General features: G+C 37.5%; 2 protein-coding genes across 2 annotated transcripts; one reads left to right on the top strand and one right to left on the bottom strand.

The window, feature by feature from the left end:
• The first annotated feature begins 4,815 nt into the window (after positions 1-4,815).
• Positions 4,816-23,936, top strand: LOC121735854. Its single transcript, XM_042126818.1, has 4 exons — positions 4,816-5,410; positions 6,349-6,472; positions 7,153-7,328; positions 22,649-23,936. The coding sequence occupies exons 1-4, from the start codon at positions 5,045-5,047 to the stop codon at positions 22,784-22,786; spliced, it is 804 nt and encodes a 267-aa protein (XP_041982752.1). The 5' UTR covers positions 4,816-5,044; the 3' UTR covers positions 22,787-23,936.
• Positions 23,937-24,048: 112 nt separating this feature from the next.
• On the bottom strand, positions 24,049-25,571 carry LOC121735856 (transcription initiation factor TFIID subunit 12). The gene is made up of 3 exons (XM_042126820.1): positions 25,265-25,571; positions 24,862-25,054; positions 24,049-24,307 (listed from the first exon to the last, which is right to left on the bottom strand). Exons 1-3 carry the CDS (start codon positions 25,463-25,465, stop codon positions 24,180-24,182), a joined length of 522 nt encoding a protein of 173 aa, XP_041982754.1. The 5' UTR covers positions 25,466-25,571; the 3' UTR covers positions 24,049-24,179.
• Between the last annotated feature and the right edge of the window lie 569 nt (positions 25,572-26,140).

Genomic DNA, 26,140 nt, shown 5'->3' with positions numbered 1-26,140 from the left:
TATAGGAAATAATTTTACTGCTTTTAACAAGTCTTTGCACAATGTTTCTGTATTATGCTGATCAAGAAGTTATTCGATCTCAAAAATTTAATAACTCTCATGAAATTAACAAAGAAGGGACTTTACAGAATCAAAAAAGAGATAAAAGGAAGAGCATGCAATGCATTTGATCCAATATATTTTTACAGAAAAATACCACCCTTATGCATAAACAGAATTAGTAGTTGTAACATAATTTATAGCTTGAGAAGCCTTGAATCTCTATTATTGTTTATAATAAGTATTTAATAATAAACTATTCAAATGCACTTATGTTTATTGTAAAGGTTGTCACAAACTGGAGTTTGTCAAAAGCATTGCAATTTGCATTATCAATTAGCTTTGTCCACACTGTGCCTTTTTCTGTTCGTCAAGGGCATATGTTGTAGCGCATTCAACAGCAAACGTGAGGCATGCCCGTGACGCATGCCCTCTGACCGTATCCAAAACTTCAAAAATGACAATATTGGTGTTGTGTTCCTTGACGCATTCAATTATTGAATGCGCCAATATGAAAGTTGATGACAAAAATTGAAGATGAAAGTGCATAGTGTGGACATAGCTGATGCTTACAGCTTAGTCCATTTTTTTTGGAGTTCTAATAGGCAGCACTACTCACTCACATTGCTTAGGCCTTAGCTGCTAGTTTGGACTGTAGCCTGTATGTAAAACATTAAAAGAAATTATTGTATTTTTAATATATACTTAGTTAATGTATGTACCTGCTTTTAATGTAAATTTCGGTATAAAATATGTAAACTGGATAATACCACATAATACTAATAATATTTTTAAAATTCAAATAAAAGTAATTATAATAAAGTGTCTTAGGTTTTTTAATAAACCGTGAGTCATAAGATCACCTGATGGTAAGGGATTACTAATTGTTGACCTAAAAGTCCCTGAACCTTGGCACAGAATATAATATAATTATAGTACTCCGTATCTTGGGCTAAGCCTCTGGAAATAAGTAGCGCCAGCAATATTATTTTACACCAGTTTTCGTGATGTAAGTACATATTATTATGGTTAAACTGGCCCGCTAGTACCAAAATAGTCTTGTTCTTAAAAAGTAATTGTCTCGAATTGTATAATATGTATTTAAATTCTCCCAAGCCCCAGGTACCTAATGTTTATTGTTTTGCTATTAGCCTTTGACCACAGACTACGTAGTATACGTATCCTTTGACTGAGGAGCTGATGAGTCAGCCAAAATAATATTATTATGCGAGTTCAAAATATTATGTTGCATGAAAAAGACTTGCGTCATAGACAATTTATTTATTACTTTGATGTTCTCAGTATGTTGACTGTTGGGGAAGACTTTTAAAAAACCCCATCCGCGCTTTGAACGAACGCAACCGCGTGAAAAATACGTGATCGTCGCATGGCATGAAAGTAAAATGTTGCTAGTTAATAAGCTTACCCATAAAATGGGCACATATTTAAGGTTTTTTTAATAGGATTTATTTTGTTATTTAACCATTAAATATTATAATTATAGTTTTACTTATAATTTAAACAAAGATTTCGCTCGTATACTACTGTACTATTCTTATCGCGCGTCTCTAAAGCGTGATCTAACGTAGGTAGATCTATATTCGAGCGCGCCCAGCGCCATCGAGAGATAAATAGCAATATACAAAATATTTCTATGCGTGTCACAAGTTCACATCCTAAATTCACTACATTAGCAAAAAACAGCCAAGTGCGATTCAAGTAAGTATAATAATATTGAGGAAAAACACGCAAATCGCCTTTGTTGTAGCTGGGTGTTTCCCCCTTACTGATTATTTTATTTTGTTACTAGCTGTCCCGGTGAACTTCGTGTCACTCTGAAACCTTCCCTGGACTTCTACGAATATTTTAAGACTAAAATTAGCCCAATGGCCAATCCGTTTAGCCGTTTTAGTGTTTCTAACACAATTGAAAATCCATTTTCATATATAACTAGGTGTCCCGTTGAACTTCGTGTCACTTTAAAACCTTCCCTGGACTTATACGAATATTTTAAGACTAAAATCAGCCCAAGCCGTTCAGACGTTTTCGAGTTTTAGCGCGACTAACACATTTGAAAATCCATTTTCATATATAACTAGCTATTCCGGTGAACTTCGTGTCACTTTAAAACCTTCCCTGGACTTAAACGAATATTTTAAGACTAAAATCAGCCCAATCCGTTCAGCCGTTTTCGAGTTTTAGCGCGACTAACACATTTGAAAATCCATTTTCATATATAAGACTAGCTGTCCCGGTGAACTTCGTGTCACTTTAAAACCTTCCCTGGACTTCTACGAATATTTTAAGACTAAAATCAGCCCAATCCGTTTAGCCGTTTTCGAGTTTTAGCGTGACTAACACATTTGAAAATCCATTTTTATATATAAGAAGAAGAAGATAGCTTAGTATTTTTATTATAGTGGTACCTAACAGAAAAATACATTCTCTAAAAATTTCAACTGTCTACCTCTACCGGTCTACTGCTACAAATTAGAATGGTTCTTGAGATACAATCATAAAGCTCCGTGAAACAGCGAAGTCATAGTAATAGGGTTCCGTTTTTACCTTTTGGATACGGAAGACCCAAAAATTTATGTAAATTTGTTAGTTGTTAGGCACAAATATTAGTTAACTTTGGATCTAAGGGTCAATAATTTATACTAAGGGGGGTATTACATTATCATTTATATTGGATCATTTCTATGATCATATATAGGATCCAATATACCTATATGATCATTTGATCATATCTGCGTATTACATTATCATATTTCATTGATCCTATTTTACGTCATATGTGGTTTCAATAGCCAATGGAGAGCGCTAACGCTGACAGGTATTGACGTCAGGGTTACTAGATCTCAGAGAATTCGATTTGTCAAAAGACATCGTCATTTTTAATATTGCTTGTTTTTTGTTATTTCAGCAAGATTATCCAAGTATATAATTAGAAAAAATAATTACATTACATTATTTGAAACATATTAACGAACAAGAAATTAAAAACTCTTTTTTATATTAAATAACTGGCAACACCTATTTCTGACCCTATGACCGTATTGGATCCAATTTCTCAGCAAATGTCAAAAATCTATGATCAAGGAAAAAATGAATCATATGTCTATATTACATTATCCAATAACATTGACTCAATGATATCGGATCCAATATATATGATAATCTAATATCCCCCTAACGCAGAGTCGAAGCGCATCGAAGCGAATTATAAAAACTGAACATAACAAATTCAACATTAACTCCAAAGCGTTAAATCACTTTATTACTTCCGAGAATTTAAAAAGGCGCGCATCCGCGTGAATACGCCCAACCAACGCTGATTGGCCTCGCAGAAGAATTTTCTGTGATCAATTTTTGGGATTTCGCTTTGCTTCGCTTCGACTCTGCGCTATTATGAATTGTTCCTTATAATTTTAGATTTATAGATAGAATATTATAGCCTCCTGAGACCCGAGCTATAACTGAAATCACTTGCCAATATGGCCGAATGTCCTTTATAAAGCATTAAACTGTTTATGGTGCAAAGGCCGAGACTTTGCAAGTTAAATAAAACATAAACCAGGGGTTTTCGGGAATTTCACTAAAACAAATGTTTTTTGGTATTATTTGATCAACACATCAAGCATATTGAAGTTTAGGTATTTTTTGTCCTTTGAAAAGGACTTTAGGTCATTATGGCATAAGTAGGTTAGGTGTTTATGTAATAAAAATATTTTTATTTTTTTATATAATCTTATGTAATGTCACAAATTAGGTACCAAACATACACATATTTATTTATTTCTATCAATATATTAATAAATAGTCACAAGACTACTACAAAGGAGCGTCTTGTGGCCGAGCCAGCCCTCGACTGCGAGTGCCACCACGTGTACGAACCCGACACCCAGCACGTCGTCTGCTCCGGCCTCGACGGCCAATATCCCTGCTTGGACTACAAGCACTACACCAGCCTCTTGGTGAATTGCTATCAGCGCTGTTGGAACTGTCCTTCGAGCCGTCGTCTGCTGAAGATAGGAATTCGTTTATGAAGCGTGTCTCTCAATTAAATCTTCATCCTCACTTAAGTCTTCAAACTCGAGTTATTTAATAATTCTGTTATATTGCGGTCTTGTAACGCTGAAAATAATAATTATATATAAATAGAATTATATAACAATATAACATAAATATGCTACGTTAAGTACTACGGCCGACATGGATATACAAAGGATCAATTCCACATCATTTAATTTGAAATTGCGTACGAAGTGCCTTTCTAAAGGATTAATTTCTTTACGACAGTTTATTTACTTAATTATGCTTTATTTCTTGACAAAATGATGTATTTTTATAAGAATATTTAATAATTTACAATTCTATAAAATATCTACAATATGAGAAGTGAATAAAACAAAAAAAAGTAAATTTTACTTACTGCGTCGGCCACGCGCCGCCATTGTTGTGAACTCCTGAGCAAATTTCGCGCAAATGAAGGGTACTCATCATGTGATCTCTATCGAAATCCAAGGACAAACTATTGCCATTGGTTAAATTTCATTGGTTGGTAGCATTGGCGGGTCTAATACTTTTTTAGCGGGAAAATACAACTACCCGGGAATTGATGCTACATAAAGGTCGGTCGTCCGTTGTCGAACTAAGATGTCAAGAAATACTCGGCCTTTAGAGCATGGTTTATTTAGCACTTTATAAAGGACGCCAGGTGTCAGGCGGATAGAACGATTATTTTAGAAATAAAACAAGAATCTGGGAGTTTTCATTATGTTTGTATGACAACCCTATTTCAATGTCATAAGAAGAAAATCGACGATATGAATCACCAAACGCATTTTATTCGCCAGTCATATCGGTCTAGTGTTTGATTTTCAATTTCAAATTCATTTCGGAGTGTTTTGTGTCAAATTCAAATTATTGTGAAGCAGATTTGTGAAATTGTAATTTTTTTGTGATAAATTAAAGTGTACTTAATTATCGTAATTGCATCAGCATGCCGAAAAAACTAAAAGCAGTTGCTACGTTGCACTTTTCGCATGAAATTCGGAAGGATATAAAGTTAACGAACTTGAAATCGTTGAAATTGGACGATGCTTGGCCTTTTATTAGGGAAGAAATCGAGGCTGAGATCGGAAGCAGTCAACTTATTTGCATCCCGCACATAACAGAGGCTGACTTGTACAAAATCACGTCGATATTCGTACAAAACGATGTGGCGAAAGACGGAAAGATGTTCAAGCCGCTTGGAGTTCTCAACAAGAACATAAACAGAGACAAGACTAGTGCGGAGTATGTCAAGCTACTGGAACAGGACAGTTTTGATGATGCAAGCTTCAAGTTTCCCCATGAGAGTGTTAAGGTACTTACATACTTACTATGCAGTATGCTATAACGGCTATCAATGTATATGATAACGGTAAACTCCACCTTCATTTGTCCTTGCCATTTCAATTAGTAGTGTAAATATTATTCTCTCAGGACCATGTTATTGTTTTGTTCACAATGTCAAATAGGTTAGCAGTACGTATTTATAGTTTCTGAGAATGCTTGTGTATTGCAAACAAACATTTTTTGCTGGCTATTAGTACTGTCAACTCACTGCTCAGAGGTTTTTTAAATGCTGATTTCATTTTATGTAACCCTTTTAAACTTGTTTGCTGTCAAAAATGCTACCAATTCAGAACAAATCTGAAAAAGCCTCTCTATTAATATAACCATGCTTGGAAATCGTGGTTGAGAATCGGTCTATAAGATAGAAATCTACCCAGTGTTGCCAGATTTTTTTTGTGCCAAGTCGGGACTTTGGAACTTTTTGAGTGAAAAAGCGGGATTTTTCAGTCAAAAGCGGGGCAAGATGAAAAAAGGTAAAAAATCAAAAGATTTTGAATTTTTATCTTTTTATTTGCGTTAAAATAAAGTTTACGTGACAATGGATGGATGGACAAAGTAGCCAAAGAAAATCCACCCCTCTACCTCCCACACTCTTATCTTCATTACGCACCTTTCTTTCTCAGCATGCTGCACATACGTTCGGGCTTTCCCCGAAAAGCGGGACTGAGCCTGTCCCGCGCGGGACATTTAATCTTGATGAAAAAATCGGGACGTCCCGCCAAAATCGGGACGTCCCGCCAAAATCGGGACGTCTGGCAACGCTGAATCTACCACAATCATATAATGAATATGCTCTATGCATTTGTAATGTTAATTTAATGCAGATAACTAATTATTCTTCTCACGGAATGTTGTAAGTTTGTTATGAAATCAAACATAACATAATATTATTGGTTTTATTCACAGATAACACTTCAAGATGAGAACTTGAAGAACAAAGTTAGGGTAATAATGCTCAACTTCAGCAAGAAATGTATTCCCAGCAATAGAGACTTTGTGAATAATGTTTACTTGGATCTCAGTAATCACGGTAGGTAACTAATAATAATAATTTTTTTAATGAAATAAAACGAGCAAACGGGTCACCTGATGGAAAGCAACTTCCGTCGCCCATGGACACTCCCAGCATCAGAAGAGCTGCAGGTGCGTTGCCGGCCTTTTAAGAGGGAATAGGGTAATAGGGGAGGGTAGGGATGGGAAGGGAAGGGAATAGGGGAGGGTAGGGAAGGGAATAGGGTAGGGGATTGGGCCTCCGGTAAACTCACTCGGTGAAACACAGCGCAAGCGCTGTTTCACGCTGGTTTTCTGTGAGAACATGGTATTTCTATGGTCGAGCCGGCCCATTCGTGCCGAAGCATGGCTCTCCCACGTTTAAAAATAATATATTTTATACTTATTTTAACAAGCCCTCTTACAGATTCAAAAGATCTACAGTGGGTGTGCTTGTCCTTGTTTGTCAGTACAGTGGGTATGCTTGTCCTGTTTTGTCCTTGTTGACTATAAAAATAATATGTTATAGTCAACAAGGACAAGACACAAACAAAGTCTGCTACACATATTTTCACTAGCAAAACTTAACCTTCTAATCAAGATACTATTACAAGTCCTCAGGGTATCTCCATACGAAAATTCATCATGTTTGGACTACCCAGGTCCCAGGTAGAGTAGCAAAAGTATTTATTTTAAATACTATTTTGTATTTTATTGCAGATTTGAAAGGAAAGAAGTCTGTCTACATGATCACCAAAGTATTAATGGCCAAAACTATAGAATTCAGAGTGAGCAAGGGTGATTCAGCAAGAATTTTCCATTTGGGAAATCTCTCACCACTCGTTTTTGGCATTGAAGAATTCAAGATTGGTGCGGATGGAAAATTAATCGCAAAGGTAAGTTCTTAGTAAGAAATAAATCATGTCAGCTTTCAAACAAAAAAAACTAGAGCAAAATCGGCCCACCCGATTGGATGCTACAATGCCATATGATACACACACAGACAGACAAACAGACAGACACGTCAAACTTATAACACCTCTCTTTTTTGTCGGGGGATAAAAAAAAGTATGAGTTGGAATCATGCTCAAAGTGATCCATACAAAATGACTAATGATGGTGTAAGAGAGACATCCTTAAAAAGTTTTTCTTTATTTTATCTGGTTGTTAATTATCATATTATTTCAGATTATATTATATTCTTGGGACAGACGAAATATTGCTGAAAATTTACCATCTACTTATCTATACTTAATATTATAAAGCGGAAGAGTTTATTTGTTTGTTTGAACCTCAGGAATCTCAGGAACTACTGGTCCGATTTGAAAAATTATTTCAGTGTTAGATAGCCCATTTATCGAGGAAGGCTATAGGCTATATTTTATCACGCCATGAGTAATAGGAGCGAAGAAATAGAGGAAAATATGGAAAAATTTATACTTCTATACTTTAATATTATAAAGCGGAAGAGTTTGTTAGTTTGTTTGTTTGTTTGTTTGAACGCGCTAATCTCAGGAACTACTGGTCCGATTTGAAAAATTCTTTCAGTGTTAGATAGCCCATTTGTCGAGGAAGGCTATAGGCTATATTTTATCACGCTAATACTAATAGGAGCGAAGAAATTGAGAAAAGTGTGGAAAAACGAGGGAAATTATTTGAAAGGGCTTATTTGAACGCGCTACTCTCAGGAACTACTGGTCCGATTTGAAAAATTCTTTCAGTGTTAGATAGCTTATTTATCAAGAAAGGCTATAGGCTATATTTTATCACGCTAAAACTAATAGGAGTGAAAAAATAGAGGATAAAATGTGGAAAAAACGGGGAGAAATTATTTGAAAGGGCTTATTTGAACGCGCTAATCTCAGGAACTACTGGTCCGATTTGAAAAATTCTTTCAGTGTTAGATAGTCCATTTATTGAAGAAGGCTATAGGCTATATTTTATCACGCTAAGACTAATAGGAGCGAAGAAATAGAGGAAAACGTGGGAAAAACGGGGGAAATTATATGAAACTAGCTGTTGCCGGCGACTTCGTCCGCGTGGACTTCAGTTTATACTTTATAGCGCGCGGTGACAATAAAATTGGTGTCAAAAGCTTTTTCGAAACCCTGGTACCCCTTAAATAAAAATACCCAAAACAGCCGTGTAGTGTGCACATACTTAATATGTTTTTTTTTAAATTAAACTTTTTTATACCAAGCTTATTTAGCGTTAAGGCCGCTCTACACGTTGGCCGTGTTTGCCGTACAGAAGGGGACGGCGCTATACCAGAAAGAAAGACGCAAATAATTCAATCTCTTTTTTTAGTATAGCGCCGTCCTCTTCTGTTCGGCAAACACGGCCAACGTGTAGAGGCTGCTTTAAACAACTTAGCTGCATAATGCATTACACAACTTTAGCTTTGCCCAATACCCATTGTAGTATTTATTATTGGTAGACTGTTGTTTCTGATATCTATGTTGGTACGTGATTTATATAATAACATGTATAACAATCTAAAGAATCGAAATATTAACTCAACATGGTACCACCTCTTATAGAAATACATATGAGCAAGCGATAGCGCGATCTAGGCGACTCTTGGCGCCATCTGTTCCAGTTTTTGGAACTAACTTAATTTGAACAAATTTACGCATAAACACCCCTTTTTCCAGTAAGAAGTAGCCTATGTCCTTTCTCAGGCTTTAGACTATCTGTGTACAAAATTTCATTACAATGGGTTCAGTAGTTTTGGCGCTGTTGTTTTTCAATTTGATATCTAAGTTGGTAGGTGAGTTATTAGTTAATAACGTGTATAACAATCGAAAGAATCGGAAAATCTACCTCAACATGGTACCACCTCTTATAGAAATACGCATGAGCAAGCAATAGCGCGATCTAGAGGACTCTTGGCGCCATCTGTTTTGAGTTTTTGGAACTAACTTAATTTGACCAAATTTACGCATTTTCACCCCCTTACAACCCCTTTTTCCAGTTAAAAAGTAGCCTATGTCCTTTCTCAGGCTTTAGACTATCTGTGTACAAAATTTCATTACAATCGGTTCAGTAGTTTTGGCGTGAAAGCGAGACAGACAGACAGACAGACAGACAGACAGACAGACAGAGATACTTTCGCATTTATAATATTAGTATAGATTAGTATAGATTGCTTATGATCTTCAGAACAACTGGAGCAATTTTTATGTTATTTGGCAAACATGAAGAATAGACCACGTGAAGGGACATAGGCTATTTTTTTGCGGAAAAATGTACGGTTGCGTGAAATTCCTAAATTACCATTATTCTAAATTAAATATTAATCTAAATTTGATCCAAATATAATAAAATCGTAGGAAGGTCAATTCTGTACATTGAATATTTTTGTACAATAATACTTGGGACGTGGTCTATTATGCTAACGCGGACAAAGTCGCGGGCAACAGCTAGTGTGTATCTATTTCTGTTCATGTATATTTTTGCCTTTTTCCGTATAAAACCAATAAAAGGATGATTCAGTTTCCGCAATCAATCCTTGTCGGCCATCGGGTAATAACCGTTATCACTTAACATACTTTGATAAGAATTTCAGCTGTCTGGCCATGAAGCATGTCCTTCAACTATCATGCTAGAAAGTCAAATGTAGTTGATCATTTTTGTGCTCAATAGCTTTGTCCACACTGCCTTTTTTTGTTCATCAAGGGCATGTTATAGCTTATAGCGCAGTCAACATCGCACGTGAGGCATGCCCGCGACGCTATGGCACTTTTCTTTCCAACGCGGGTGGATTTTGACGCATTCAATTATTGAATAAGCCAAACGAAAGTTGAATAAAAAGATGATGACGAAAATTGAAGATGAAATTGCATAGTGTGGACATAGCTATTAAGCGAGCATAATATCTCCAGATTATATTTGTGGTTTTCAATATTGCCACATTGGTATTTAGCAATAATAGGTTTTATTTAATGCAAGGATTCACCTCACCTCCTCTAAATATCTTACGTAATTTATGGACGCCTCCTATAATGCTAAATAAATATCACTTAAAATCAAGTAGTAACTAGATCTTTTAATATTAAAAAACCTCCATCTCATAATCACTAAAAGAAATAAAAGTATGTAGGTAGTTAGGTACTGTTATTCTGATTACCATATTATTTTATTCTCACTTTAGATAATTTGCGTCTTTCTGGCTTTTGCTGAAGACTGGTTTGCCTATACTCTTGCGTCAGTGACTCTAGACTAGTCACATTTAGCACATCAATTGAGTAACAAGAAATGATTAGTCATAAGCCATTGTTTTAATTGACCTATTGAGCCAACAACACAACAAGGAACATTCAGAGCATTTTTTCTCTGATTTCATAGAAACTTATCCTTATATCGGCCACATAATGGTTATATGTGATGTGGGAGAGCCATACTTCGGCACGAATGGGCCGGCTCGACCGGAGAAATACCACGGGCTCACAGAAAACCGGCGTGAAACAGCGCTGGCGCTGTGTTTCGCCGAGTGAGTGAGTTTACTGGAGGCGCAATCCCCTACCCTTTTCCCTTCCCTACCCTCTCCTATTTCCTTCGCTACCCTCCCCTATTCCCTTCGCTACCCTCCCCTATTCCCTTAGCTACCCTCTCCTATTACCCTGTGGCGGTACCCACAATTCGCCTAACATTCCTGCATCGCACTATCTAAGTTCCACTATCGAATCTCACAACCCTATTCCCTCTTAAATAGGCCGGCAATGCACCTGCAGCTCTTCTGATGCTGCGAGTGTGAAGTGTCCATGGGCGACGGAAGTTGCTTTCCATCAGGTGATCCGTTTGCTTGTTTGCCCCACGTTTGCCCCCTTATTTCATAAAAAAAATTACGAATGGTCCACAGAATGTTTTGTTGAGTTCTATAACAAAGATGTTTACAGTACCTATTATGTAAACATATCAGTCATAGGTCTCATGATAACTTGACACCTGACTGCTGTTGGTGCACCATTTATCACTCACTTCTCACTAGAATATTAGTCAGCATGTTTTGTTACATATCACTTGAGTCTTGACATTATGATGCATTGAAAACATTAAGTTCTTGAAAAATAGATATATAATAATACTAGCTGTTGCCCGCGACTTCGTCCGCGTGGACTTCAGTTTATAGCGCGCGGTGTCAACAAAATTGGTGTCAAAAGCTTTTTAAAACCCTGGTACCCCTTAAATGAAAATACCCAAAACAGCCGTGTAGTGTGCACATAATATGTTTTTTTTTACTTAATTAAACTTTTTTATACCAAATTTTAAAGCTTATATAGCGTTACACAACTTAGCTGCATAATGCATTACACAACCTTAGCTTTGCCCAATGCCCATAAACTATTTATTATTGGTAGACAGACTGTTTCTGATATCTATGTTGGTAGGTGAGTTATTTAATAACATGTATAACAATCGAAAGAATCGCAAATATTAACTCAACATGGTACCACCTCTTATAGAAATACATATGAGCAAGCGATAGCGCGATCTAGGCGACTCTTGGCGCCATCTGTTCCAGTTTTTGGAACTAACTTAATTTGAACAAATTTACGCATAAACACCCCCTTACAACCCCTTTTTCCAGTAAGAAGTAGCCTATGTCCTTTCTCAGGCTTTAAACTATCTGTGTACAAAATTTCATTACAATCGGTTCAGTAGTTTTGGCGCTGTTGTTTTTGAATTTGATATCTAACTTGGTAGGTGAGTTATTACTTTTGACCAAATTTACGCATTTTCACCCCCTTATAACCCTTTTTTCCAGTTAAAAAGTAGCCTATGTCCTTTCTCAGGCTTTAGACTATCTGTGTACAAAATTTCATTACAATCGGTTCAGTAGTTTTGCCGTGAAAGCGAGACAGACAGACAGACAGACAGAGATACTTTCGCATTTATAATATTAGTATAGATGAAGTAGGAGTTCTATAAGATAAGATAGATTAATTATTATTATACCAAGTGATAATATTATTAAACATAATATTCTAACGTATTAAAAACTATAAACAAAAACATATACATTTATTCCTCTATGATAATAAGTATGATTAGTTCTATGTTACAATGAAGTAAAAAATAAAACGCCATCTGTTGAATCGTATTAGAACTAAAATGTTCATTGCATCGATATATTTCTGGATTTTTTATAATATTATACATAAAATATATTTAAGATTTTTGAAATATTATATAATATTTCTTGGATGTGTATTAAATATTATATAATAATAATAATAATAGCTCCCACACCGGTTTCGGTGACGGTGGCCGGTTTCATTGAAACCAGGCCAGCTACGCAGGAGTAATTTTTATAGTGCCCAAGTGTGTGCGCAGTACACAAGAGCACTCTCTATTCCTTTACTCTCATAACCCAGTGGGACGGACGACCGACACGACTGGCGAGAGATCAGGCGCAGGACCGACTTTTTACATGGCCATCCGACGCATGGATCATCTTACTTGTCAGACAATCAGGTGATCAGCCTGCATTGTCCTAACCAAACTTGGAAATAACATGTTTCCAACGCGGGAATCGAACCCACGACCTCCGAGTCAAGAGCCGCGCTCTATACCACTAGACCACGGAGGCGTTATACGAGTATAATATTTAATACACATCCAAGACCCAGGAACATTGAAAACTTTTTGTTCCGCCTGCGGGACTCGAACCCAGGACCCCCGGGATGAGCGCTGACCACGCGCGTTACGGAGCCATCGGCAATAAAAACGACATCTACTGTCACATGTAAGAACTACAATGCGAATTAATTTTCATCGATATTTTCATGGAAATAAGATATTTTCCGACATCAAAATGTAGCCTATGTCCTTTCTCAGGCTCTAGAATAACTGTGTACAAAATTTCATTGCAATCGGTTCAGTAGTTTTGGCGTGAAAGCGAGACAGACAGACAGACAGAGATACTTTCGCATTTATAATATTAGTATGGATTTCCTAGTAACGCACGAAAACGGGTTTAGTTAATTTATGTTTATCAAGTTATTTATGGCTAACAAATCTACTGATAATAATAGTTTTGGCACATAGTAGAGACACACCTCTTGGCATCGGTGTTTGTTTCGTAGTTCGTATCATTGGAATGAATTTTGACTATAAAGAAGAATGAAGTAAAGCGGTCCAAATTTCCACCACTAACGGGACCCATATTGACTTATTGTCCATTAAATATAGAGTAACTTTCAATAAGAGACAAATTAAAAATAAGCTGTCAGTAAAAAGCTATGACCATATGAAAAATTATTTTTGTGAGTGAAAATATTGATATTGATATTCATCTATTTCATTTAGCCCTAACTTTCGCTGACAAGGTATTTTTGATTGTGGTCTGGTTATAATGATTCAGTATTTAGTAGACAATTTTACTATATAGATCTCGTTAGTGGTGGAAATTTGGACCGGGCTCCATACATTTAAAAACATACTCCTTTGGTTTGTTACAACCATAAACCTATAATTCTAAAGACCAACAAAGAGTGCGAGAGAGAAGAAAATCCTTTATGGAAATATAACAAGATGAGAAGAGAGAGGCAGTGTAATAAAAATTGTAACCACTTATTTGACAGGTCGTCAAAAGTCGTCAATCGTTTTTATGCCCTTTCAGTATTTCCAATATATTGTTCAATTTGTTTGTTATTTTTAATAAATATTATTATATTTAAAAATGGTGACTTGTGCTGTAAGGGAATGCAGTGTAAATCATAAGAATAATCCTGAAAAATATACATTTCACAGGTAATTAATCTTCATGTCCCAATTGCTACGATGTGTTTATTTTTGCTATTATTCTGTCTTTAGTTCTCTATTTCAAATAAAATATTGTTAATCCTCCCTTTTACTTCCATATTTTGCGTAACTAAAGGTACTATTGTTCTTATATTACACAAATTTTGAAGAAAAATTTTTCATCAAAATTTTTTACATATACGCTAGTGCTTGAATCAAATTTATCGATATGCTTATCGATATTTTACAATAACATAAAACTAAAATAAAAATCATTTACTTACCTTTATATTTATCACCTTAAGCCCGGCCGCACATTATCCGAAATTTCTGATCAGAAAAATTCGGACGCCCGGCGGAACGCACTCAGTTCATACAATTTGTTGTAGACTCCGCATACTATCAAAATTTCTGACGTGTCAAACTTGTGATCTGAAATTCGGATAATGTGCGGCCGGACTAAAAAGGACATAATATTATCTTATTTTAACGATTATTTTTAAATAATAATTATCTTTTGACATACCTAGTAGATATAATAGAAAAATTTTAAAGAAAAAGTAGAATAAATATTGTTTTGGTTAAAGGAGCTATCCCAACTTTATTTGTACCAGTAATAAGTTTAATAAACGTCTAACCTCCTCCTTTTTGGATGTCGGTTAAAAATAATTGTAATAAAAAATATTATGATATTTTATCTATACATCTATACACATATAAATAAAATTGGAGTGTCTGTTTGTAAATATTGAAAGAACCGTTTTTTACTACATGCATATTGCATATGAATGTATATAGGGTACATACACCAAAACAACCTTTTTTACAATTTTTGTCTGTATGTCTGTCTGTCTGTCTGTCTGTTTGTTCCGGCTAATCTCTTGACGTTTTTGACGGGACTTTTTTTGGCACATAGCTGATGTAGTAAGGCATAACTTAGGCTACTTTTTAACCGACTTCTAAAAAGGAGGAGGATATATTTCACTTTTTTTATATTGGTTCGCGGACAACTCCGTCGTTTGTAGACCGATTTCCAAAATTCTTTTGTTGTTGTATGAGATGTAGCCCGAATTTGGTAACATGATCACAAAAGTGGTGATCTGATGATACAATCCATGAGAAATCTACGGGACTCCTTAAAATTTATATGGAAACATAATATAGTGATTTTACATTTTCTGAAGGATTTTAAGCTTAAACTACCAAAAAATAAGAATTTGCGCCGAAATACACCCTGGTTCCGCAGGTGCTGTACAGAACTCTTGAATCCTTATAGATAAATGTTCGGCAATTTTGGCGTTGTTTCAACAACTAAAAGCATATTTTGTCAATGTGCCAATAATACTCATCATCATCATCATCACATTATTATCAAAAATCTTGCCTTTGATTATATTATTTTTCCACCGTTTGTTGACTGATTTTCAAAACTCTTTTGTTGCTATTTAGTGTTTATATAGAGGTACAATAACCCGAATTTGGTACAATGCTTACAAAAGTGGTGATCTGATACTGAAATTCGTGAGATATAGAGGGAACTCCTGGATATTTTTCGGGCCACACATAGACGCGTCAACTATTTCTGTATTCAATCTTCATAATTTTTTACTCGGTAGCAGCTAACTTTAGCGCAATTTCTATGTGCAATTTACCGCTTTTTTTGTAGATCTAGATTAAATGAACTAGAAAGTATTAAATAATTCATATTCTGTACTCAGTATTTCTGTTCTCAGTCTTCATTATATTGAAGTACCAGCTAACCTAATCGCCAGTTCTATGACAAAATACAACTGCAACTTATTGACTGGTACCGACTTCAAATTATGAAGATTGAGAACAGAAAATAAATACTGAGTACAGAATATGAATTATTAATTGATTATTTTTAGTTCATTTCAGAAAATTACCATTGTCTTTACCTGGCCTTGGAAGTCGGTTTCAATTTTTGTTTAAAAATAATAATTTTACTCTTATTCGTTATCCTTAAGATTTTCTATACATAGTGTTACGGTACGGCATCAGGTGCGCAAGTACATACTCGAACCTTCTAGAAAGGTCCAATGTTTGTTTACGTGTTTACCCTTTATTTGTTAGCGTGTTTGAATTTAGACCTTATGACTGAGTACATAAGGTCTAAATTAAATTCAACTTACTGCACTTATCGCAAGGACGGCAGTTTTATTGTGGTACATGCCCGAGCCGCCTAGAAATTTCCCACGGTTGTTTACTTGTTTACGTGAATCGGGAAATTTCTGGAATTCGTCTCGCCATATAAAAAGAGCCGCAGGCAGGCCCGGCAAGTCAGTTCAATCTGAGCGATCTTCGAGGCGACATCAAGTGATCAATAGTGAGTGAACCAGTGAAACCTGCGACTTGGCTACGACCTTAGTGCTGCTTGGACTTAGTGCTAAGTGTTGTGACCTAGTGTTTAGTGCAGTGTTAATAAAGTCTTCAAGAGAGTCACCAGGTCTTTCTCTCCAAATCCTCGAACCCTAGCATGTAACAACTGGTGTCAGAAGTGCGATTTAGAGATGCCATTGACTCCGAGAGAGGACTTCAAGGGGAGTGTCAGGACAAGGGCGCAGCGAGCTGCTGCCATTGACTCCGAGAGAGGAGTTGCGGAGGCCACACCCACTGGGGACCAAGCTCCGCCCACTGAGGGACAGGCCCCACCCACAGGCCCCGCCCACATGGCTCCGCCCACTGGCCACGCCCACCAGGCTCCGCCCACTTTGGCTGAAGCCACGCCCACTGGCTCCGCCCACCCGGGACACGCCCACTGGCCACGCCCCTCAGGCTCCGCCCACTTTGGACATGGCCACGCCCACTGGCTCCGCCCACCAGGCCACGCCCACTAGCTCCGCCCACCGAGCTCCGTCTGCTCAACCCCTGCCTACTGGCTCCAGCCACCATGCATCGCCCGTAGTTTCTACGGCCCCTCAAATGGCCCTTCAATTGGAAAGCATAATTGAATTAATTCAGGCTTTGCAGGAGTCTCAAAAAGCTGAAAGTCAGGCGTTGAAAGATTCTCAAAGGGCAATGATGGAGGCACAAGACCGCAGGTTCGGCGCTTTACAAGAGTCACAAGAACGCAAGCTCGGTGCTGAAATCAGAGCGATTCGAGAATCACAAGAGCAACAAAAAGACCTCCAAGAAAAAGCGCTTGGAGCTATAAAGGATGTCAGTGACACGGTGTTTAAGCTTCGAAAAGATGTCGACGTAATGAAAGAACGAGTTACTGGGTTAGAGACGGTTGTGGAAAATTTGAAAACCGGATTCACAGAACTACAGAAGAGAGTAGTGCGCCTAGAAACTACGGGAGTTGCGGTGTCTAGTGGAGTCACTGGTGTGGCGCAAGGACCAAGAGTAAAGGTGCCACCGTACGACGGCACTACTTCTTGGAACGCTTATCGTCGGCAATTTCAGACTGTTGCTACCGCAAACGGATGGACGGAGGAGCAATGCTTGACCGCTCTCACTGTTGCACTCAGAGGGCAAGCTGTGTCGGTTCTGGAGGCACTGCCACATACGGGAAATGGTTTCCAAGACCTGATGGAGGCACTGGAATCCAGATACGGGGAGCGACACCTGGAGCACGTGTTCCGTGCCCAACTGCGTGACAGAGTCCAACGTTCAGGAGAAGGACTTCAACAATGGGCGTTGGAAATTGAAAAACTCGTCAGGAAGGCATATCCAGGAGCCGACACCAAGATGGTCGACACAAATATTGTTCAAGGATTTGTCGACGGAATCAAAGACTTGGAGGTCAGGGCTGCAGTAAGACTTGGTCACCATACCTCGCTAAAGGAAGCATTAGCGCATGCTTTGGAAGTCGAGGCTGTGCGCCATGACATACGGCAGACCCATAAGATCCACAAGGTCTCTGAAGAAGTCAAGGAAGTTAAGGCTTCTACGAGGAAAAGACTCGAAGCCATGTGCTATAAGTGTGGTGAGAGGGGCCATCTTCAGCTAAACTGTCCGCAGAAGAAGACCCAGATGGCAAGGATAAAAAGGATCGAGGAACAAATGGAGGAGTTGAAGAAGCAAGCGGTTTCGTCCCCTACCCGGAATCATGGGGAACGAATAGAATCCAGAACTAAGGGGCGAGTACTGGATGACGCGGAGAAAGCCCCGGTAACTGTTACCTCCCAGGTACGGAGCGGAACAAAGAGAACAAGTAATTTGGGGCACATGGAGAATGAAGCTATGAGAAAGGCTCAAGAAAGAGATGACGACCTTCGGCACATCATCACATGGAAGAAACGGGGTGACGTAAAACCAATCTGGAGTGAGGTTGCACCCACTGGCGCTGTCACTAAGGCGTACTGGGAGCAATGGGACAGTCTGATACTTCAGGACGGACTACTCTACCGGAAATGGCAGAAGGCTAACGGCAGAGAGTTCTATTTTCAGATAATTGTCCCAAGGGCAAGAGTACCAGATGTTCTCCGCGAGATACATGAGGGCGTATCAGGGAGTCATCTAGGCGTCAAGAGGATGCTAAGGAAAGTGCGAGAACGATTCTTCTGGTTGCATTGGAGAGATGATGTGCAGGATTGGTGCCACAGATGTATTACTTGCGCTGCTGTAAAGGGACCACAGACCAGGAGTAGTCGTAGGAACCGTCTGGCGCATTACCATGGCAGTAACAATGATGCTCGGGACGAGCATCTCTAAGAGGGGAGTAGTGTTACGGTACATGGTATACGGACACGTGGTGCGCAAGTACATACTCGAACCTTCTAAAAAGGTCCAATGTTTGTTTACGTGTTTACCCTTTATTTGTTAGCGTGTTTGAATTTAGACCTTATGACTGAGTACATAAGGTCTAAATTAAATTCAACTTACTGCACTTATCGCAAGGACGGCAGTTTTATTGTGGTACATGCCCGAGCCGCCTAGAAATTTCCCACGGTTGTTTACTTGTTTACGTGAATCGGGAAATTTCTGGAATTCGTCTCGCCATATAAAAAGAGCCGCAGGCAGGCCCGGCAAGTCAGTTCAATCTGAGCGATCTTCGAGGCGACATCAAGTGATCAATAGTGAGTGAACCAGTGAAACCTGCGACTTGGCTACGACCTTAGTGCTGCTTGGACTTAGTGCTAAGTGTTGTGACCTAGTGTTTAGTGCAGTGTTAATAAAGTCTTCAAGAGAGTCACCAGGTCTTTCTCTCCAAATCCTCGAACCCTAGCATGTAACAATATTATAAGTCTATGGTTACAACTTACATCGTTATTATTTTTTTGTTGAGCAACATTGTGTAACTTCGCCACATATATCTACATATATGGTAAACCTTAATTTAACTTTCATGAAATCAACTGGAATATAAAAATAAATCAAAAACTGAACCCTTCATGGGCGAGTCCAACTCGCATTTGGCCGGTTTTTTTTTTTACTTTTGTATGGGAAAACTCGTGACGCTCGCGCTGTGGGCCCTGGGGCGCTCAGGCGCGGTCCGAAGGGGGGGGTCACAGGGGACATGACCCCCCCAAAATCTAAGGTTAAATTGAAAAATCTCAAAATCTTGCCAAATAATTAAAGGAAATTTCTATCTATCCCCTAACCACCACTGCGTCCGACCTTAGACAGCTGGCAACCCAGAACCGTCCGAGGGCGCAGATAAAAAAATAGTGTAGTGACTGTTGAGTGACCCCCCCCAAAATTTCAGGCTGCGACCGCGCCAAGGGCGCTTGCCCATACAAAAGTGAAAAAAAATGGTCCATAACGAATAACAAACAACCTGTAACAAAGCAACACAACTTGTAGGTTACCTTGGTATTTAAATAAGTAATAACTTTACCTGGGCAGCTAATATTACGCTAGGCCTTTTATTTTTTTTTAAACCCGAGAGGGTCGCGATGTGCAGTGTACTCTTCGCGCATCGCGACGACAGGGAGAGTTGCCTATGTAAGCCCCGAAAGGGCCTCTGTTCGGTGACAGGAGCATAGCGACAGTGCTTCAAAGAGGACGATACGTTATTAATACGCGGGCGGACGATTGTCGACGCGGAGTAGAGCTCACGTGTTCTCACGACTCGGCAACGGGAAGACGAAGAGTACCGACGGGTTTTAGTGGGTAGGGCTGCGGTCACTTACCATCCTTAGGGCCAATTCACATCGGATCGGCAGCGGCGCGAAGAGGAGCGGCCGCTTGTGGACGCTCGTGGCCGCTGGCGGCCGCGCGCTACCTCCAGAGCGCCGCACAGTGGATCGAAAATCGAGTTTTATAGACATAGGAACTTGAATTTCCAGATGTAATTTTTTTGGGCTGAAATATTATGTTCTCCTAGTTGTTATTACATAATAAAATGTAAAAAGACTCATCTACGTGTAATAATACGGGAGTAATATTTTTTAAAAGAAATTTTAGTATGGAGCCGACATGAAAAATGAGCATAATATCTCTGGAATCGCATGGTTGGCCGTTATATCCTCACACACTATTATAGTACTAATTATTACTCACATTTTGGCATATTTTGTATTTTTCGGCACCATTTGTACTTCATTTTGGTTAATTAAAAACTTAATTCAAATAGAAAGAAGAAAGAAATTGTTATGGTGATATAATGTATCAACCCTCTCTTTTTCCAGTGTCCCCAGTAACAATTTAAAACTTCCAACTGAATTAAATTAAATTGTCTGGAACTACTTGACATATTCTATTTTTTTTTGTTAAATGATCCGTGTTCTTTACTTTCATAAAAAAATTGTAACTCCCTTATTATTACACGTAGCTGCGTCTTTTTACATTTTATTATGTAATAACAACTAGGAGACCATATTTCAGCCCAAAAAAATGACATCTGGAAATTCAAGTTCTTATGTCTATGATACTCGATTTTCGATCCACTGTGCACCGCGCGTCCGTCGGCGGAAAGTGCTCGCGGCACCTCGCGACGCCTCGAGGCGCCTCGCGACGACGCGCGCGGTCGCGGGAAGCCGCGAGCACTTTCCGCCGACGACGGTCGCGCGGCGCCGCGCGGCGCCTCGAGCCCTTTTTGAAGTTTTCAAGCGATACTAGTAGTTATAAGTATGTATATAAAGTATATATAATATATGTAAATAAAGTTTAAAATTATTTCACACTAAAAGTGCTCTTCGCGCCGCTGCCGGCCGCTGCCGATCCGGTGTGAATTGGGCCTTACGGCCGCAGCGAGCCCCACATACTCGTGGGAGTCCCCGATTCCCCCGGGATGCGTCAAGGCATTTCCCGTCGCAAAAAAAAGGACGACAAAGACTTTGAACTTCATGCAGAATAATTAATGTGCCATCATCATGTGCCCACATAAGCGTCTTTTTATTGCGCTTTGATTTTTGAATAAGTTAGATCGGTAACTTTATGCCCGCACATGTAACGTGTTTACGACTTTACAATAAGATTGGGTTGCACCAGAGGCGTGGTTAAAGTTACAAGTTATGGTTATAGTTAAATATGGCGTCCTTTAGCTTTAACTTTAACAGGAGAAATTCACAGATGTCTGTTGCGTTTATTTTTTTTATTGAAGCTACAGGTAACGGGATTGAGGGTATAAAAATGGAATTATCCGTAAAAATCGACAGGATAAATATAACATTGTAAAACATAGTAAATTTTCAGATATACGTATGAGCGGAGGTTAAATTTGGCGTCCTTGAACGCCATATTTAACTTTAACCAAAGATTTGACAAATTGCACTGTAGTTAAAGTTAAGTAAGTACAGTTATAGTTAAAGTTAGTTGGTGCAACCCAACCTTAGATTCAAATAAAACTCAATGTTAGAAACTAGCAGATAGATTATTAGTACGTCATAATTTATTTATAACTAAACGGAAACAAACTTGAACTTTCGACTGATAAATTAATATTCAGCGTCGCATTGTGCGTATTGTTTGTTGACATTTGAAAACTGCGTATTTAGTTATCTTTCCTTGACGCTATCGGAATCTATTTATTTATCAAATTATTATCAACTACGTTCTAGCCACACCCTCCAAAGCCTCCATTGACATTGTATTGTCTTTATTTATTACTAGATGACGCCCGCATCTCCTATCTCTCATAACTTCGTGATTCGTCGTCCCAAAATTCGTTTATCACGTGGGAGATGCAAAATTTCCCGGAATAAAAAGTATACTATGTGCTTTCCCGGGACTCAAAGTATATCCACATTCCACACCAAATTTCTGCAAAATCGGTTCAGCAGTTTAGGCGTGAAGAGGTAACGATCAGACACACAGAAACACTTTCGCAATTTATAATATTATTCTTCCTTTGAATCATGCGTACATTATGCCAAAATGGCTTACGTAAGCCATTTGCAAATACAGTATACAAGGATCATTAGTCCACTAATATGCTATATGTATGTTATTAATATATTATATAAGTTATTAAACACTACCTCTTATGTTTTTGCAATAATTTTTTACAGTAGTACTCACCCTTCACAGCAGTTTTAACAAATATACCTACTGTTTGTTACAGGAGCCCGTCACAATAAAGTCCAAGGAACTGCAATTCAAGAAGTTAGACCCGGCTGACACCCTGTACATCCCGGAAGAGAAATCTGAGATGCAACATGGGGGTCTCAGTTGCCCTGCCGCTTGCTCGTTGAGACGCTAAGTCCGAGGACCCATCCATATCACAACTACTCTATGTAACTTTATTTTTCAATCCTACTTTGTTTAGTAGCCATTTTCGTAGCACGTTTCAGCAATCAGCTTCATTCTTAACCTTACTGGCTCTTAGCAGTGCTGTTTTAGCATCAGTTTTTTCTTCAGCTAGAATAAAATAGGATACAAAGGTACCTAAAATGTTACAAACCAGCATTGTCGACAGGACGAGGACTCTAAGCCCCATGTCATCTACAAATTTAATTTGTAAATCTTAGTAAAAAATTGAAAAAATATGTTAAGAGTAACATAGTAAAAAAAATTGTTGGTAGTTGGTAGTTAGTATTAGTAAAATTAAGAAGTATTGAAAATTCAAAATGTTGTGGATTGTACACAATAAAAATTATAGATGTATTTTATTGTAAACTACTTGCAACATGCAGAAATTGACATGGCACTTGATTCTATAGAATCTTCTTAGAATGAGGTACCTAATTATTTATTTTCTGTGTGTTTTATACTTAAAATCGAGTATTCCATTTTATTCATATAGTGACAATAAATTTCTAAATTATTATTTGTGATATACTTTTAGGTTTGAAAGATCTTTATGCAATATGCATAGACTAGAAAGCAAATTTTAGCTTTATCTGATTTTTGTGTGTTTGGTGTTTATATTGATTGGCAATAATAGTATTTTGTGTGTGCACTTGTTTTTAGATTTGGGTTCTGTGGTGAGGTATGTTTAAATTATTGTAACTGTAAGATTTAGTTTTTATCGTAAACGGCCACTTCGTAAACATGACATACTGATATTATAAATATGCTGAAAATAGATCTTGTGTCATTACTCATCTTACTATAATAAATACACATTAAACTATGGTGATAAAATCTGCCTAATTGTACAATAAGATAATTTTATGAAAATTGTACTTTTGCCTTTAAATTTGCATTTTGGTATATAAAGTACTGTATTAGCTTTTTTAATTAGATTCTTTTGTTTATAAAAATCTTGGTTTTTACATTCCAAAATTGCTTTTAATCCACATTTGCCTGTGATTTCATGTTATACCAGTATTTCTTTTTTTATGCACTTTGTTAGTTGTACAACTATTGTACTTAGTGATTATTTTCATAAATAAATCAATTGTGTTTAATTTCAAACTTTTGTTTTATTTTAATCCTTATTTATCTACATAAGATTCCAAAGCCATTTTATAAAAATCATTTTTACTTATTAAAAGGTCCATACTAGGCACACAAGTCCTTATCCTTAGAGTAACTTTTGTAACATCAGCTAAAGACAAAACTTTTATTGCTTCTTCACACATTCCACATTGTGGACCCTGTTAGTGGAATTCAATTACAAAATACTTAATTAACTTACTATAATGTTTAACTTAATATTTCTTAATAGTTTTTCTAATGAGTGCCATGCGCTGCTTGTGTGCCTCTGTAACAGCAGCCCTCTTGTATGGCCGAAGTTCATCATTGCCAAAGCCTGGTATCCACATGTTCCATTGTCTTTCTAAAAAAAGATTTATGTAAATAAATTATTTATTATCCATCCTGACATGCATCCAACCAAGATCATGCATGATGCATGATGGATAGATGTATGTCAAGATGGATTGTGATTGGTGAATAAAGAGCTTTAGAAAGGCCTTTGTATCAATTAAATTGTTAATATAAAGCTGTTATATTATGAATAAACTTTTATAAATTCTTGAAGAATGCATGCAATATTATTGCAATGCAATCAAAACAAAAGAATAGAAATATAAAGATTTAAATCCAATGCCAGTTATTGCAATGTAGAAAAAATGTATTAAAAGGCCTAGCAAAAAATATGTAAGCTAATTTTTAAATTCACCAATACTATTAAATAACAACTAGCTATCTCGGTATTCAATAAAACACGAATAAAATGACATTTTCTAGAAATAATTTCTAGTTAGATCAATTTATCGCCCCCGAAACCCCCTATATACTAAATTTCATGAAAATCGTTGGAGCCGATTCCGAGATTCCAATTATATATATTATACAAGAATTGCTCGTTTAAAGATACAAGATATATACCTAGATGTAATTGTACATCTCTGAGCTCCACTGTCGGAGCATGTCTGTGTTTTGCGAGCGAACATGAAGCGTTCAGGGTTGTGTCAATGAAGTCATCGGCCAACTGGAGCAGCATTTCCTCTACTTCCTCATCTAACTGTACAGTGGGATCCACTTCTCGCACCAGTTCTTGTAATCTTGGCTTACTAAGAATCTGGAATTGATAAAATGAAATAATTATAGTGGGTACCACAAAGACAAAATCATTTATGATTTTATCAGGATACAAGTTTTTAAGGCTTCCTAGTATCTTACTAGTAGGATATAGGCGGTAAGCGACTATGCTTAGTGATTTGTATACCGTTTTCTTAGGCTTTAAACATAATTTAATATCACATACAATATCAAAACAAGAGTATCTTACCTGTGTTGTTTGATCACCACTTTGGTTGATTTTACCGACTTGAGACTGTCCCATAGGGCTGTGTTGTGACGGAGAGCCCTGAAGTGATGTGGACTGAAGCTGGGGGCTTTGTAAAGGGTTGTTTGCGTATTGTATACCCCCTTGTGCATTCAACGAACCTATTGTTGGCATATTCGGAACTTGATTCAAATTGTTCGCCATTTTATTTGTGATACACAAAAATAATTATCAAGAATGAAAATTTTATACTCTCATTATGTCAATTAATATAAGATTTTAATCTAAATAAAGTAAAAATTATAAAAACATTCAACATAAGTGACGTCAACTGTCAAATTAAATTTGACATACGTCAAACACTGACGTTTTATTTTTTAATTCATAAACAAGTACTATAACACAGAATATTTGCAATACATTTTCTAAGGGACACATTAAACGGCCATAAAAACCTTTTTGTCAACCAGGATTGAAATATATTATGTTATAACCATAGATAAAGTATTATAGTACTCAATGGTTATAACAAAATATCTTCCCCCGCATTGGGGGCGCTAATTCACACTGCTGCGCAAATTGTCTGCGATAGGAATTAGGGGTAACCTCTTTAGATGGTTTTCCTCTTACGTTGACAATAGATGTCAATCTGTTGTTCTTAATGGTTACACTTCTAGGCCTATGTTCATACCATCAGGCGTACCTCAGGGCTCGTTATTGGGACCCTTGTTATTTAATATTTTTATCAACGATATTATCGAATGTTTCAAATATTCAAAGGTACTCCTATTTGCTGACGACTTGAAAATTTTAAGCCAAATCACAACCATTGACGATGCTATTCGCCTCCAGGAGGATCTTAATAGACTCCTTGACTAC

This window comes from Aricia agestis, chromosome 18 (assembly GCF_905147365.1).
Source record: "Aricia agestis chromosome 18, ilAriAges1.1, whole genome shotgun sequence".
Taxonomy (NCBI): domain Eukaryota; kingdom Metazoa; phylum Arthropoda; class Insecta; order Lepidoptera; family Lycaenidae; genus Aricia; species Aricia agestis.
The sequence above is the reverse complement of the archived record's forward strand: the minus strand, read 5'-3'. Positions and strand labels throughout refer to the sequence as shown.

What these genes read in the sequence shown, in the direction of transcription:
- LOC121735854 (XM_042126818.1), top strand. Translation starts at nt 5,045, where the DNA reads ATGCCGAAAAAACTAAAAGCAGTTGCTACGTTGCACTTTTCGCATGAA. An exon ending in CTTGGATCTCAGTAATCACG is followed by an intron (nt 6,473 to 7,152) that starts GTAGGTAACTAA and finishes ATTTTATTGCAG; the next exon opens with ATTTGAAAGGAAAGAAGTCT. An exon ending in ATGGAAAATTAATCGCAAAG is followed by an intron (nt 7,329 to 22,648) that starts GTAAGTTCTTAG and finishes TGTTTGTTACAG; the next exon opens with GAGCCCGTCACAATAAAGTC.
- LOC121735856 (XM_042126820.1), bottom strand. Translation starts at nt 25,465, where the DNA reads ATGGCGAACAATTTGAATCAAGTTCCGAATATGCCAACAATAGGTTCG. An exon ending in GTGGTGATCAAACAACACAG is followed by an intron (nt 25,055 to 25,264) that starts GTAAGATACTCT and finishes TATCAATTCCAG; the next exon opens with ATTCTTAGTAAGCCAAGATT. An exon ending in AGATGTACAATTACATCTAG is followed by an intron (nt 24,308 to 24,861) that starts GTATATATCTTG and finishes ATCTTTTTTTAG; the next exon opens with AAAGACAATGGAACATGTGG.